General features: G+C 41.2%; 4 protein-coding genes across 4 annotated transcripts; 3 read left to right on the forward strand and 1 right to left on the reverse strand.

Annotated features, from left to right (window-relative positions):
• Positions 1-48: 48 nt before the first annotated feature.
• Positions 49-1,548, reverse strand: nedd8l (NEDD8 ubiquitin like modifier, like). Its single transcript, XM_076745127.1, has 4 exons — positions 1,389-1,548; positions 737-784; positions 551-633; positions 49-446 (listed from the first exon to the last, which is right to left on the reverse strand). Exons 1-4 carry the CDS (start codon positions 1,404-1,406, stop codon positions 365-367), a joined length of 231 nt encoding a protein of 76 aa, XP_076601242.1. The 5' UTR covers positions 1,407-1,548; the 3' UTR covers positions 49-364.
• Positions 1,549-2,298: 750 nt separating this feature from the next.
• LOC143329698 (zona pellucida sperm-binding protein 3-like) lies at positions 2,299-4,563 on the forward strand. Its single transcript, XM_076745709.1, has 10 exons — positions 2,299-2,365; positions 2,464-2,648; positions 2,722-2,825; positions 2,899-2,990; positions 3,069-3,249; positions 3,332-3,437; positions 3,515-3,603; positions 4,114-4,205; positions 4,303-4,388; positions 4,513-4,563. The coding sequence occupies exons 1-10, from the start codon at positions 2,299-2,301 to the stop codon at positions 4,543-4,545; spliced, it is 1,035 nt and encodes a 344-aa protein (XP_076601824.1). The 3' UTR covers positions 4,546-4,563.
• Positions 4,564-5,887: 1,324 nt separating this feature from the next.
• LOC143329583 (zona pellucida sperm-binding protein 3-like) lies at positions 5,888-7,631 on the forward strand. Its single transcript, XM_076745560.1, has 9 exons — positions 5,888-5,954; positions 6,037-6,203; positions 6,281-6,384; positions 6,505-6,593; positions 6,669-6,849; positions 6,948-7,053; positions 7,185-7,270; positions 7,398-7,489; positions 7,567-7,631. The coding sequence occupies exons 1-9, from the start codon at positions 5,888-5,890 to the stop codon at positions 7,629-7,631; spliced, it is 957 nt and encodes a 318-aa protein (XP_076601675.1).
• Positions 7,632-9,915: 2,284 nt separating this feature from the next.
• LOC143328945 (uncharacterized) lies at positions 9,916-12,289 on the forward strand. The gene is made up of 12 exons (XM_076744474.1): positions 9,916-10,015; positions 10,140-10,192; positions 10,303-10,377; positions 10,673-10,779; positions 10,861-10,963; positions 11,064-11,092; positions 11,175-11,215; positions 11,329-11,353; positions 11,473-11,539; positions 11,881-11,938; positions 12,078-12,096; positions 12,214-12,289. The coding sequence occupies exons 1-12, from the start codon at positions 9,916-9,918 to the stop codon at positions 12,287-12,289; spliced, it is 753 nt and encodes a 250-aa protein (XP_076600589.1).
• Positions 12,290-12,457: the final 168 nt, after the last annotated feature.

Genomic DNA, 12,457 nt, shown 5'->3' on the forward strand with positions numbered 1-12,457 from the left:
GCAGTGACTTGTCGTGGTGTCTGTGTGTGTTAAAGGACAACGCTTGCATCAATTTCGGCATTTATTCACAAGCAAAGAGACCACAGTGTCCTCAAGCTGTCTTCTGTAAGGAAAGGGTGCCTGGTCAAACTCAAAGCTAATGTGGGTTTTACAAAAACATCTACAAAGGAAAACGTCCTTTTTTTCTGGTAGTTTTTTGTTTTTTTGTTGTTTTTTTTTGTGTCGACCCGAGAATGTGGGATTTCAGATTTCTGTGCTGTAACATGGTTAACCTGTGACAGACAGCTAAAGCGTTGGCACTCAGTTGGCCCCATCAGAACAGAGACTCATACAAGGAGAAGTGCGTGCAGGGCCTGTGGAGCCTTTATCCGCCTCTTAGCGCCAATACAAGATGGAGCACTGAGCCTCCCTGGATCTTGTAGTCTGCAGCTGTCTTCTCATCATTCCTGAGAGCAAAGGCACATGAGAGAGAGAGCATGAGATGGTTTAGGGCAGACTAAAAGTATGTGGCAGCTACTGCAGAGGAACAGTTCATGATGGAGGAGCTCACATCTGTTTTCCACTGTAGATCAGTCTCTGTTGTTGCGGGGGAATCCCTTCCTTCTCTTCCACCCTTTCCTTAATTCGCTCCACCTTCATTTACACAAAAACAAGAGGTTTAGAAATGAAAGAGCATCATGAGAGCGTACAGGCTAATGTGACATACTTCTGTCTTTTAGGGACACTTATATTTCACCTTGTCTGTGGGCTCAATGTCGATCTCGATTTCTTTTCCAGTGAGAGTCTGAAACATAATGTTAACATGATCAACGCCAGTTTTGATTTCTGAAATGACACATAGTCTGCAATAGGACTTTTCAATCAGTACAATCAACAGGATATAGGCCAGACAGCAGCTGTAAATCCACACAGTGGAGAAGCTGCAACCAGAGAATGAATGGCATTTTTGACTGATCCATTAGGTTAATCGTTCCAGCCCAAGTAACAGTGGTGACTGGTGGAAAGCAGTGCTCTCTGTAGGACACTGACCCATCTTGTGGTTCATCGGCGTCACGGAAACTCAAGGGGCACACATTTTGTTGTTAACATCGGAAAAGGAATTGGCTAATCTGCTTTTAAGTTAGCAAGATATCAAATAACAGCGACTGACTGGTATTACCCTATCAGCAGCACGTCCATGGCTATTTCACAATTTCATATGGAGCCGAAAAAACCTAACAAAATTAAACCTATTTTAGCAGAGTGAGATATATGTAAAAAACAAAAGAATAGTGTTCTTTGGCCCAGAAATAAATTAGCGGACCGGTCAGTGATATTAGCAGGCTAACCAGCAGCAGCAGCTACGAGCCGGCGAAGAAGTGAATGAGAGGAAAAAACAATGGTCTCACCTTAACTTTAATCAGCATGTTGAAGAAATATACCGCAATGTGAAATTATATGAATTGATTATAGACCAAAACACTCGATATACAAGCGAATTACAGCCTACTTGTTCGGCTAACTTGAACTGACTTCCTGTGTATGCCGGTAAACGCTCCGGACGTGACGGCGTCAAGCCACACGGAAAAGTGGTTCCGCTTTGATGGAGTACAAATCGTCTATTTCGATAAGTTCACAGCAGCGTTCATGTGGACAAAACTATTTAGATCCGTCACTTGAAAAAGTAGCAATATCACACTGTAAAATAGTCCAGTTAGTAAAAGTCAACAGTCACTCAAGTAAAAGAATTAAAGTTTTAGCAGCAAATTAAAAGTACATTTACAATTTACAATTAAAAGTGCAGTTATACTACTTGATTTTTTTTTTTTTTCTACTGATGCAGTAACATTGAAGCAGTTTAATGTTGTAGTTGGTCATGGTGGAGCTCATTTTTAATATATAACTTACCATTGAGTAGTTTAATTTGAATCACTGTATTGTTTCATAAATTGACCAGGTTTTGGATGTGCAATAAAATAATAAGTAACTAGATGTCAAATAAATGCAGCAGAGTACAAACAAAAACATTTACCTCTGCGTATGCTAATTACTATGGCAAAGTCAAATAAAAGCACAAATTAACTAAAAACTACTTCCATGCAGTTCACCACTAAGTGTAGTTGTGTTCCACCTCTGCATGTGGAATTTGTCAAGATGAACACCCTATGATACATAGGAAACTGAGAAAGCACAAAAACACCCCATCTTAAGTAGAAACTCACCAAACGTGCTGCTCCAACACACATGTTGATCATTCAGCTAATTTGGCAGGAAGTCTACAAATTGTGTCAGTTCCAGTGTGATCTGGATCATTCAGTCATGGTGACTCATCTCTACCTTGGTGTGATAATCTTGGCTGTTTTTGCAGCAGCTGTTGCTAATGCAGGTATTCTTTGCGTGTCCATGTAGAACTGTGTTAACCTTCTGCACATTTTTTAAAGTGCTTCACATACAGAAAGTGGTATCATGAGAATTTGCTTGCAGATATCAAAGTAGTTTGTGCAAAGGACTCGGTAAAAATCACATGGAAGATCAGTGCCGAGTTGGTGCCGCATGCAGCTCGTCTTTTCCTGGGAAGCTGCATGCCATCGCAGCTGAATGTTCTGCCCACCGGAGAGGGGGAAGCACACTTCAACTACCAATTTGCTGACTGCAAATTTAAAAGACTGGTAATGTAAATGCTATATTTAACTAAAATACCTTTGAGCCTCTTTAGTGCCTTAATAAGCTGTTTTTCGACAGATGAAAGGAAAACGTCTGCTGTATCAAAATGAGCTGACTTACAGGCCACAAGCAAAGTCCAAACCAGCAGCCTTTGTGCAGCCTATCGAGTGTGTTTATAAAAGGTAGAGTATCTGTTTCTGTGACGTTCCAGTTTAAAGCTGAAATGTGAGCTAAGAATGCTCTGTTATATTCCAGACCTGAGGGGTGGGTTCCCCCTTTCCTGAACCCTGGATCAGGCGCCTCTGAGGGTCGAGGCGGGCTGGTCTTCCACATGGCACTCCTCAATGGTGAGCTGTCACATTACCTCAAATACAACATACAGATACTTAAGGGCACAGTTTAAGTCATTACTCTTTTCCCTACAGAGCAATTAACAGGTGTGGCAAGGACAAATATCATCCCCCTGGGCTCGTTCATGCCAATATGGGCAGCAGTGGAGCAGAAGTCCCATCAACCCTTGCTGCTGCTCATGGAGCACTGTGTGGCAACCACTACTCCAGAACTGGGGCCTAGCAGCCATGTTTACCCCATCATCAGCAATAAGGGGTGGGAATCAGACACTGGTTAGTCTTTCCAGTGTTTTCCAGAATAAAGTCTTATTGCTAATGTGAGATTGAAATTTCTTCAGGTGTCTTTTGGAAAGCGTGGGAGGAAACTCTATGTTCCTTCCCCGCTACCACTCGTCTGCTGTCATCCTTTACCTGCAGTCCTTCAAGTTTGATCTTGGACAGGAGGTGAGAGGCTGGATGGTAGCTGCTATAAGAAATATTTTCTTTTGTAACAAATTTTGACTGAGTTTTGTGCTCCTCAGGTGTATATTCACTGTAAACTGGTTGCATGGGATCCTGAAGTTTTTGATGAAAGCAAGAAAGCCTGCCATTATGTAAAGGAAAATGGGAGGTAATCCTGGATTAAGAGAACGTTTTGGAGAGTTGTTGGAAGTATGAGGCTTGAGCCAGGAGGCGGTTGGCTTGTTTTTCACAGGAAGTTGCCTCTTATAACTATTTCTTGGTGACTGCCCCTGGCTGCTGGTAGTGACATTTTACTTTTTAACTTTGGAGAAAGCCAGGTGAGCTTCCAGTCTTTATACATAAAGCTTCAAACTTAATGTACAGACACAGTTGGTATTGGTTTTCTGTGTGCTTATGTAAAAATTTAATGACTGTTTGCTTTGACTGCACTACATTTTAAATACTTTACTCCACATTTATCTGACAGCTTGATAATTGTTTGCAAAAGGGTTTCTTAAAGAAAAACCAGTTGACCTCAACATGATCTCTGTTTAAAACCTCAGAATATAGACTCCACAGATGTTTGAAAATCATGCTATTATGACTTTTGTCTATCTATAAAGGTGTTTTATCAACATCATTCTGATATAATGACCCTTTACGATTGCTCCTCTCTTAGATGGGAACTACTCGATGACCCCTCCCAGAGCTCCCTCTGTAGCTGCTGTGATTCAACCTGCAACTCTCGCTCCAAAAGAGAAGTCGAATGGGGTATCACTCCTCCGCAAGCTTGACTGTTTTTTACATTGTGCTTTTTTTTTTTTTTGTCATGAAATCATTCAACTTTTTCTTTCCCCCCTTTTATCAGAATCGCACAGCTTTAGTCACAATTCTGTGTTGGGACCCCTGATCATCGTGGACCCGTCTGACTCAAAGGCTCACAACATACCACAGGTGTCTGTTACTGCCGCTGACTCTCAGGTGTAATGATAAGCCATGAAGTTCAAGGTCTCTGTCCTGAAATTGGAAGATCTGGTTTAATACTGGACATATAAAGTTCTCAACATTTTCTTCACAGAAAGCCCAGTCTGAGCTGATGGAGACTGCATGATCATGCATAACAGACGGGTCTGTAGCAGATGGCCTCAGCCTCCTGACTTACAAGATGCTGCGACATCAGCTTCACATGATCTTAACTTAAATTGTTTGCAGATTCACTTAAAGCTGCAGTGGTAATTACCAACGTGATACATCATCTGAAACCCTCTGTACAAATAAACTTGGTGTAGACTCCATTGAGATTTTACTGTTATTGCATTTGGTTGCAGTGTTTTTTGGCCTGCTTATCATGGTCCAGAGCACCAGCCAGTAGCACTTGATAACTGCTGCTTTTCTTAAGTTCTCCATAAAGTCATCGAGGGAATGAGATTAAATAAAATACAAATATCCAGACTTTACATTAAAGCCTTATAGTCACGTATGTCTCAGTCTGAGCTGTAACCTGCTGCACTGCTGCCAGTTCATGTGGTTGTAAATGTCACACCTTATAAACCCATAACATCCTAGTTTGTCACTTGTATTTACACCTTGCTGGCCATTTCAAGGCAACTGACTCGCAATAAATTTCAAATTTTGCCTTTACAATTAAAGGACCAGCTGAATTATGTCTCTGAGAGACATTCAATTATAATATGACATTCAGGTCCTCAGACCTATCATTGTGGGCCATGTGATTTAGAGGACAGAGCCATTTTTACTCTAATGAACACCTTCCTGTTCAAGCTCAAGCTGTAAATCATGACTTAAGTCCTTGAATTCTGATCTCACTGATTTTACACCGAGGCAGCACATGAAAATTGCCTCTGTACTGTCAGTTTCTGTGATTTCTTTTGTTAAATAAAAACTGGACCACTGAAGCCTGTGACTGAATGTAGCATGTAGTGTTTCTTAGTTATAAGTTAAAAATTGATGGAAATAGAGGGCAAGGGCAAGTGCTTACATAAACGAATGATTCTCTCTGCATGGACACTCACACTATAACTTAACCTGTATTTACTGCCTGCAGCACGGTCTCAGGGATAGCAGTAAACAATAATAGTTTGAAGTGATTATCTTCCTTTCTGTCCTTGAGTTTGCATATTTTGTGGTTTTGTATATAAGATAACATAAATAGTAGACAACAAGGCACATATTTGAATGTGTAAAATGTGTCTTTTCATGAAAATTATGTAATGTGTCCACAAAATGTGACATCTGTTAACATGCCGCAGCTACACCATATCAAAATGAAACAGGTCTGATGTGCTGAAGTTGCTCTCCAAGCTTATTCTAATTAGGTTGACGGCTGCTGCACCTGAGAATATTGATACACACCAGGTGAAAGAGGTTTTCTTGATGGATGTCTCCTTGTCAGGAATAAAACCACCCACAGGGTCAGTGGCAAGTGTTCAGTCATGATGGCTTTCTTTTGGCAGGGTACACTGCTTCTGAGCCTGGCAGCTGCCATGTCGGTATATGCAGGTAGTATTGCGGCTCTGTATCATCTATTAGCTGAAAACTGATGAGCAGAAACTTAGAGTTATTTATGTTGTGCCCCTTACAGACATGAAACTGGACTGCAGGCCTGATTTTGTGACGCTGGTGTGGACAGAGAGCCGGTCCCAGGCTGACACTTCGCTCTTCCGTCTGGGTAACTGCTTTCCCACCAGCCTCTCGGCCAGGGAGGCTGTTTTCAGCGTGGATTTGAATGATTGTAACTTCAGGAAAATGGTGAGTAGCACATTTCTACCTGCAGACTGTGAGTCAACTGTTTTCTGCAGCTTACCAGCCATTTGTCTCTCTCATAGGTTACTGGCGATCAGCTGATGTACACCAATGATCTAACCTATATTTCCTCTCCTCATTCTCACATCCACCCCTTCACTCACCCAGTTGTCTGTACATATGAGAGGTGGGTGTACTTCAACATCAACCATTAAGTGAAAGTGAGGAAACTGGCTTGTGCGAGAGTTCTACACATTCATGTGTTAAATGGCAGCAGTTGTTGTACTCAATCTGCTTTCTTATGCAGGCCCAAGGACTGGTACCCGCTGATTTATGACCCAGTGTTTAATACGTACGGTCAAGGAGATCTAGTGTTCCACATTGGACTTATGAATGGTGGGTGTAAAGCATGACCTCACTGGAAATGGCTGAGTTCTCAGTGATTCCTATAACTTTATTTACCTCCTATAGGTGACTTCTCAAGCCCTGCTGAATCGACTAGTTTCACTCTGGGCTCCTTTATCCCTGTCATGGCTAGTGTGGCACAGAAGACCCATCAGCCCTTGCTGCTGCTGCTTGAGGAATGTGTAGCAGCTACCACACCAGAGCTGCAGCCTGAGAGCAGTATATACCCAATAATCACCAATAAGGGGTACTCTTATTGCAGTGGCAATAAGCACTGACTTGCTGGGCTTTCATTTTCTAGAGATTAGATTTAAAACTAAAAATGTGTGTTCTTTAACCATACAGATGTCTTGTGGACAGTAAGATATCACGCTCAAAATTTGAACCAAGGCCAAAATCATCTGAGATCCTGCTATCCCTTCAAGCCTTTAGGTTTGCTCTCGGAGAAGAGGTACACTGGCCTCATTCTGTAAATGCTGCATGCTCATTTTTAGATGCAGGGCTTTATTGTGGAAACTGAAATATCTGTAAATACTGAAAACTTAACGCAATGCAATCTCACTTCTCACCTCTAATTGACAGGTGTTTATCCACTGCAAACTTGTGGCTTGGGATCCTATTGGTCTTGACAATGCCCACAAGGCCTGCCACTATGACAAAGAGCATGGGTAAAAGAAAAAAAAAAAGGCACTTTATCAACTTGCATCATGTTGGATTCTGTGTTCAATCAGACCTTGCATATCATGGAAATCTGAGAATTTACTGTAAAGGCTCTCCTTCTCTCCTCCCGCTCAGGTGGGAGCTGCTGGACAACTCTGCATATAGCAATCTTTGTGACTGCTGTGAATCCAGCTGCAAGTCCAGGAAGATGAGGAGTGTAGCACCAGGTATTTGTATGACTTCTGCTGTATTAAACGGCTGTCATTGGACTGTCCTAAAACTGCTTTTTATTTTTCTTAACCAGGGAAGCATGGAATAGTGCAAAACACAGTCCTTGGGCCACTTACCATCACCGATTTGAACTCCTGAACTACCATCAAGGCAAGCCTGTTGGGTTTAAATTGCAGTGCATATTTATCACCTCCTAGAAACTTTTCTTTTTCTCCTACAGGAATGGATCCATCTTTACGGGCTGGTTCTTTCAATCTGAATTGGGGTTTTATTCTTGGTTTCTCAAGCTTCTTAAAGCTTAATGCCTGCCTGTCTTTTGCATTTCAGATTGTAATGTAGCCATTAAAGATGTTTCAAAACTCATATTAATGCTCTCATATTTGATATTTATATGGTCTTAAAGGTGTTTTCCATTCAAGGTCCTAGTATTTTCATGACTTGTATCTTGATATCAACTAATATCTTACTCCTGGGTGAAACTGTTGAGATGCACACAGCTGATCATTAATGTAACAAACAAGAACGAATTGAGGGCGACGGGGACTGTGCTGGTATTTAAACAGCAGACGATCCCTAAAACATTTGTTTTCCCCAGCAGGGCTAAATTCAATGTTAAACATTAATGGGTCAAAGTTGTTTTACTCAGATCAATGAAGAAATGTGCATTTACTGGACTGTTTAAAAGCTTATACAGAGTTGACCTTTTATCAGGTCTGACATGTTGTTTATACTGTGAAATGCCAGCTGATCCTGAGTATGTAGTCCAGTTCATTAACCCATACCAGCATAGATGTGCTGTTACTGCTTGCTGATTATGACAAAAAAGCCAAAGGTCAAATATTAATCATGTTATCCATCTTTTGAAGTGAATGGTGGATGATATGGATGACACCATTAGTTTCATTTCTTGTATGGACTAGATTTAGCAGCGTTAAATTATTCCTAGTGCCAGATCCAATGTCAATATTTATATAAACATTATGCAAGATGTCCCTCTGCTTTCAGTGAATTCACCCTCTGTATGAAATGTGTTTGGAAGTAAATTTGCCTTCCTTTTAATGCAACTCTTAATATTAGAAAATTTTATTGCCACAACAAAAAATGGCATGTGTTTGTCTGCAGAGTTAAACAATTATCTGTGAAACATTTCACATTAGAACATTTTTTCACAAATAGTAAAACAACTTAGAAATTATATTTGCCGCTCATTGCACTTACACTACAGTGTGGCGAAAGCATCATCCTATTACTGTTCTGCATTAACGAAATAACTCCGTTCCCATCGTTCACGCCCAAGACGTCACTTCTCCATACGTTACTCTGCCAATCAGAACAGAGCGGGACACGCGCGGAGGCGGGACTGCAGAGCCGAGTTAATTAACTTCTGTCAGGAGGGTAAAACTTCAACTAGGAACGCCAGGTAATGTTGTCAAGATAACAATGAGACAACAGATATAATAACTAACATGTTATTAAAGTTACAAGTCCCCTTCTTAGCCTCTATAAGTATCCGGCCTTTGAGAATAAGTGAGTTTTCCACAATTTAAGCTAGCTAGCTAGCAAACACTTTAATGGCTAACGCTGAAAGGTGTTAGCATTGTGGATGAGTAACTTCGTCTTCACTTCAGACTGCTGAGCCGAAATGCATTGTCACGTCTGCGTGTGTGTGTGTGTTTGTGTGTGTGGTTGAACTATGTTGGTGACTTTATGCATAACTTTATGCATAAGTAAAGTGTGAATGTAATGAATTTACACTGTGTTGCCTATGGGCAAAAAGCAAAACAAACAAAAGAGTATTGTGAAGCTATGTATTAAGTTATCTGCAGACTGGTACATTACATGGCCAAAAGTATGTGGACAACTTTTGAACATGTAGTTTCAAAACCATAAGGAATAATTTGTTGCTAGTCATCTGGGCCAGCCTTTCACAGGATTTTGGAACCCAGCTGCACGGATTTGCTCCCTTTGAGTCTGAAGAGCGTTTATGACATGGAGGATTGATGTTGGGTAATAAGATATGGTTTGCAGCCAGTTCATTTCCAGTTCATTCTAAAGGTGTGCAGGTCAGGTCTTTGTACTGGCCAGTCAGGGTCCTCCACACCAAACTGGGAAAATCATTTCACAATATTACTTTATTGTCATGTTGAAACTGGAAAGGGCCTTTCCCGAATTGTTGCCACAAAATTGGAGGCACACTATTGTCTCAGAGGTTACTGTATGATGTACTGTTAACATTGTCCATAATTTGTTCTAAGGGGCCAATCCCAATCCAGGAAAAACAACCCGATGCTAAAAGCACACAAAAGTATGTGACCAGGGGTGTCTGCATACTTATGGTCAGACATTGTAATATTTAATCTCACAGAATCACATCTGCGTAATGTAGTCTTGTTTGCAGAGAAGGAAAGCCAAAGGCCTAAACATGGACTGGTTCCACTGTAATCAGTGCTTTGCAAGGAGAGGGTCGAAGTTTGCTGTGTCCAGCTGTGGCCACATCTGCTGCGAAGCATGCATTAAATCTCGTAAGACAGCTCTATAGTATCTGCTCTGCATGCTGAGTCGATTTGCTGCCACTTCTCAACTATAAGCATTTAACATCATGGCTCTTGTCCTGTATGCCTCTTGTGATTATGTCTTTTCCCACAGAGCAGTGTAGGGTGTGTGGGACCTGCTGCAGTTATCTGTCCATCACAGATGAAGTGAGTGACTTTGATATCTTTACTGCAGGTCACTGTCTGATGCCAAAAACAAAGACTGGCCTTATTTTACATTGCCAAGTTATTATATTTGCACAAATGTTCTATTTCAGATGAAGCCACAGGAAAAGGTGTTTTTCAAGGATCCTGTGAAGCTCATCCAATCACGGCTGGAGAACATTTCACAGGTCTGACTCCTCTGTGCAGCATTCACCCCAAGCTGCCTCATTGCTGCCCTTTCTAATTGCTTTCCTGGGATGGTAAATGTCAGAGCAGTCACTCAATTAATACCCGGTCAGTGAGTCATTGAACAGGAGGTTGCTTCAGTTAGAGTGATATTTGACAAGATTAAAAGCATCATTGTATGAATGCTCTAAAGACACCTGGGAATCCCTGAGCCACAACCCCAAAGCCAGAGTTGATTTACACTTTTTTGATTTTCACTGAAGGAATATTTGATTGTGAGATGTTCATGCTCCACAGATTGCGCTTTTTCAGCGAACACAGATGGAGAGAGTCACGGCGCACTTCAAGCATAAATCTACCGAACTGGAAAGGCGTCTGAAGGAAGTCTCTGAGCAGGGTTACAGGTGATTGTAATATCTGTTATTGTTCCGCTGTGGCTGTAAGTAAAACCCCTGATTGTAACGCTACTCTTCTGTTAACACAAGGCAACTCTCTGAGCTGAAGAGAGAGAACACTGACTTAAAAAAGCAGCTTTCAGAGCTGAAAAGAGAGACTGCTGAATTGAGAAAACCACTTTCTCAGAGGAGGGTAAGTGTTCCAAAAGTCTGATAAAAAAAAGCTTCATGTTGACAAATATGCCAGTGTTCATGTTCAGTATCTCATTTAGTCTGTGCACTTTCTGCCACAGGTTTCTCCAGGACAGTTTCAAATAGATGGGTAAAAGCAGTTAACATTTCAGGACTTTCCAGTATGAAGGTTTTAAAAGCAATCGAGTTATTCTTTTTTATCGCACATACAGCACTCAAAGGATGTCACTCCCTGTGGCTGTTGCCTCTCCAGGTAAACCCAGTGATTTGCGCTGAATTGTTACACTTAATGTTTCTAAGTGTTGATGGCTAATTTCAGACTTTTTGATTCAAGTTGATGAGCGTGTGCATGTTTTCTTTCATCAGTAACCCCCCGTTCGAGACCCATGAGGTATGTGTTACATTTGCACGATCTACTGGATTTCACCATCTGCTACATCATCATGTCTACACCTTGGAAAAGGACTGCAAAATAGTTTACTCAGTTAAAACATGCTGTCTTGGTCTTAGTCACCTCGGCCCCTCAGAGCTGCAGGGGTGGGCCAGAGACAGAGGTCCCAGTCTGTCCTCCCTCACAGTAAGTCTTTCAGTTATGTTGGGTCCATGTGATAGTTTGTGGGCCTACTGTAAATTAATGTGATGACAGAAACAGTATTTCCATTAGTTTGACAATACAAAAATCTTACCCCAAGGTTAACTACTGTAAATAGGTTTTAGCACAGCTTTCCAGGAGCTAGCAAGTGAACCTTTAGTTAAGATTTTCATGCTTAACACAAACTACACATTCATAGAACAGACTCTCATTAGTATCCATTAAATATGCAAAAATGAACTTCTCATATAGCGTTTTAGATATTTGGTATATTCAGATTTGTTGCATAAACACTCTAACCTATTTCCTATTTCTGTTTTTGTCAGACTCCAGGATCAGCCACCCCCATTTCCAGCCACAGTTCTCTTCATGAACATGTACACAGTAAGTGTGGCTGCCAACATGTTTTTGTAGCTCTACCCACAGGTTCTGTGAGTAAAAAGGACACCTTATACATTACTCAGCTCAGGAATGAAGGGCATTCTATCCTTAATCAAAATCCTTTCACCTCTGTTTTAAAAAGGGACACCCACTCCTACAAGGTAAGAACTGCTTACCAAATAATGCCTGCCATGAAAACAGTGTCACACTTCAAAATCTTCTTGATTTGAAGATTTTCTCACATAATTGCTAAGTCAGTCCATTTCTGTCATCCTCAGAACTCGCCGTCAGACTCCTAATGTTTTCCAGTTCCAGTTTATGAGTGGACTATCAATACACTCACCCAGGCGTTAATGAAATGGCCCCCTGGGGACATTTTTGTCAGTTAAGTTCACCAAGACTGTCATGTCTTTGTCAGAGATACAAATTTGTTTTTGACTGGAAACAGTTGGCAGCAATAACTGAATGTCTCCTACACACTTCTACTGTTGCACCACGTGGTTCCACTGTTAAGGAAGTAAC

The sequence above is a fragment of the Chaetodon auriga genome, chromosome 12, assembly GCF_051107435.1.
Source record: "Chaetodon auriga isolate fChaAug3 chromosome 12, fChaAug3.hap1, whole genome shotgun sequence".
In the NCBI taxonomy this organism is placed as follows: Eukaryota; Metazoa; Chordata; class Actinopteri; order Chaetodontiformes; family Chaetodontidae; genus Chaetodon; species Chaetodon auriga.

Bases quoted from the DNA above. Each gene is read 5' to 3' on its own strand.
- LOC143328945 (XM_076744474.1), top strand. From the start codon at position 9,916: ATGGACTGGTTCCACTGTAATCAGTGCTTTGCAAGGAGAGGGTCGAAG. The intron at 10,964-11,063 runs GTAAGTGTTCCA...TTTCTGCCACAG, and splicing joins AACCACTTTCTCAGAGGAGG to GTTTCTCCAGGACAGTTTCA. The intron at 11,354-11,472 runs GTATGTGTTACA...TCTTGGTCTTAG, and splicing joins CCCCGTTCGAGACCCATGAG to TCACCTCGGCCCCTCAGAGC.
- LOC143329583 (XM_076745560.1), top strand. From the start codon at position 5,888: ATGATGGCTTTCTTTTGGCAGGGTACACTGCTTCTGAGCCTGGCAGCT. The intron at 7,054-7,184 runs GTACACTGGCCT...TCTAATTGACAG, and splicing joins GGTTTGCTCTCGGAGAAGAG to GTGTTTATCCACTGCAAACT. The intron at 7,271-7,397 runs GTAAAAGAAAAA...CCTCCCGCTCAG, and splicing joins CACTATGACAAAGAGCATGG to GTGGGAGCTGCTGGACAACT.
- nedd8l (XM_076745127.1), bottom strand. The intron at 634-736 runs GTGAAATATAAG...GTGTAAATGAAG, and splicing joins ACATTGAGCCCACAGACAAG to GTGGAGCGAATTAAGGAAAG. The intron at 447-550 runs GTGAGCTCCTCC...CTTTGCTCTCAG, and splicing joins ATCTACAGTGGAAAACAGAT to GAATGATGAGAAGACAGCTG.
- LOC143329698 (XM_076745709.1), top strand. From the start codon at position 2,299: ATGGTGACTCATCTCTACCTTGGTGTGATAATCTTGGCTGTTTTTGCA. The intron at 2,649-2,721 runs GTAATGTAAATG...GTTTTTCGACAG, and splicing joins ACTGCAAATTTAAAAGACTG to ATGAAAGGAAAACGTCTGCT. The intron at 4,206-4,302 runs GTATCACTCCTC...CCCTTTTATCAG, and splicing joins CAAAAGAGAAGTCGAATGGG to AATCGCACAGCTTTAGTCAC.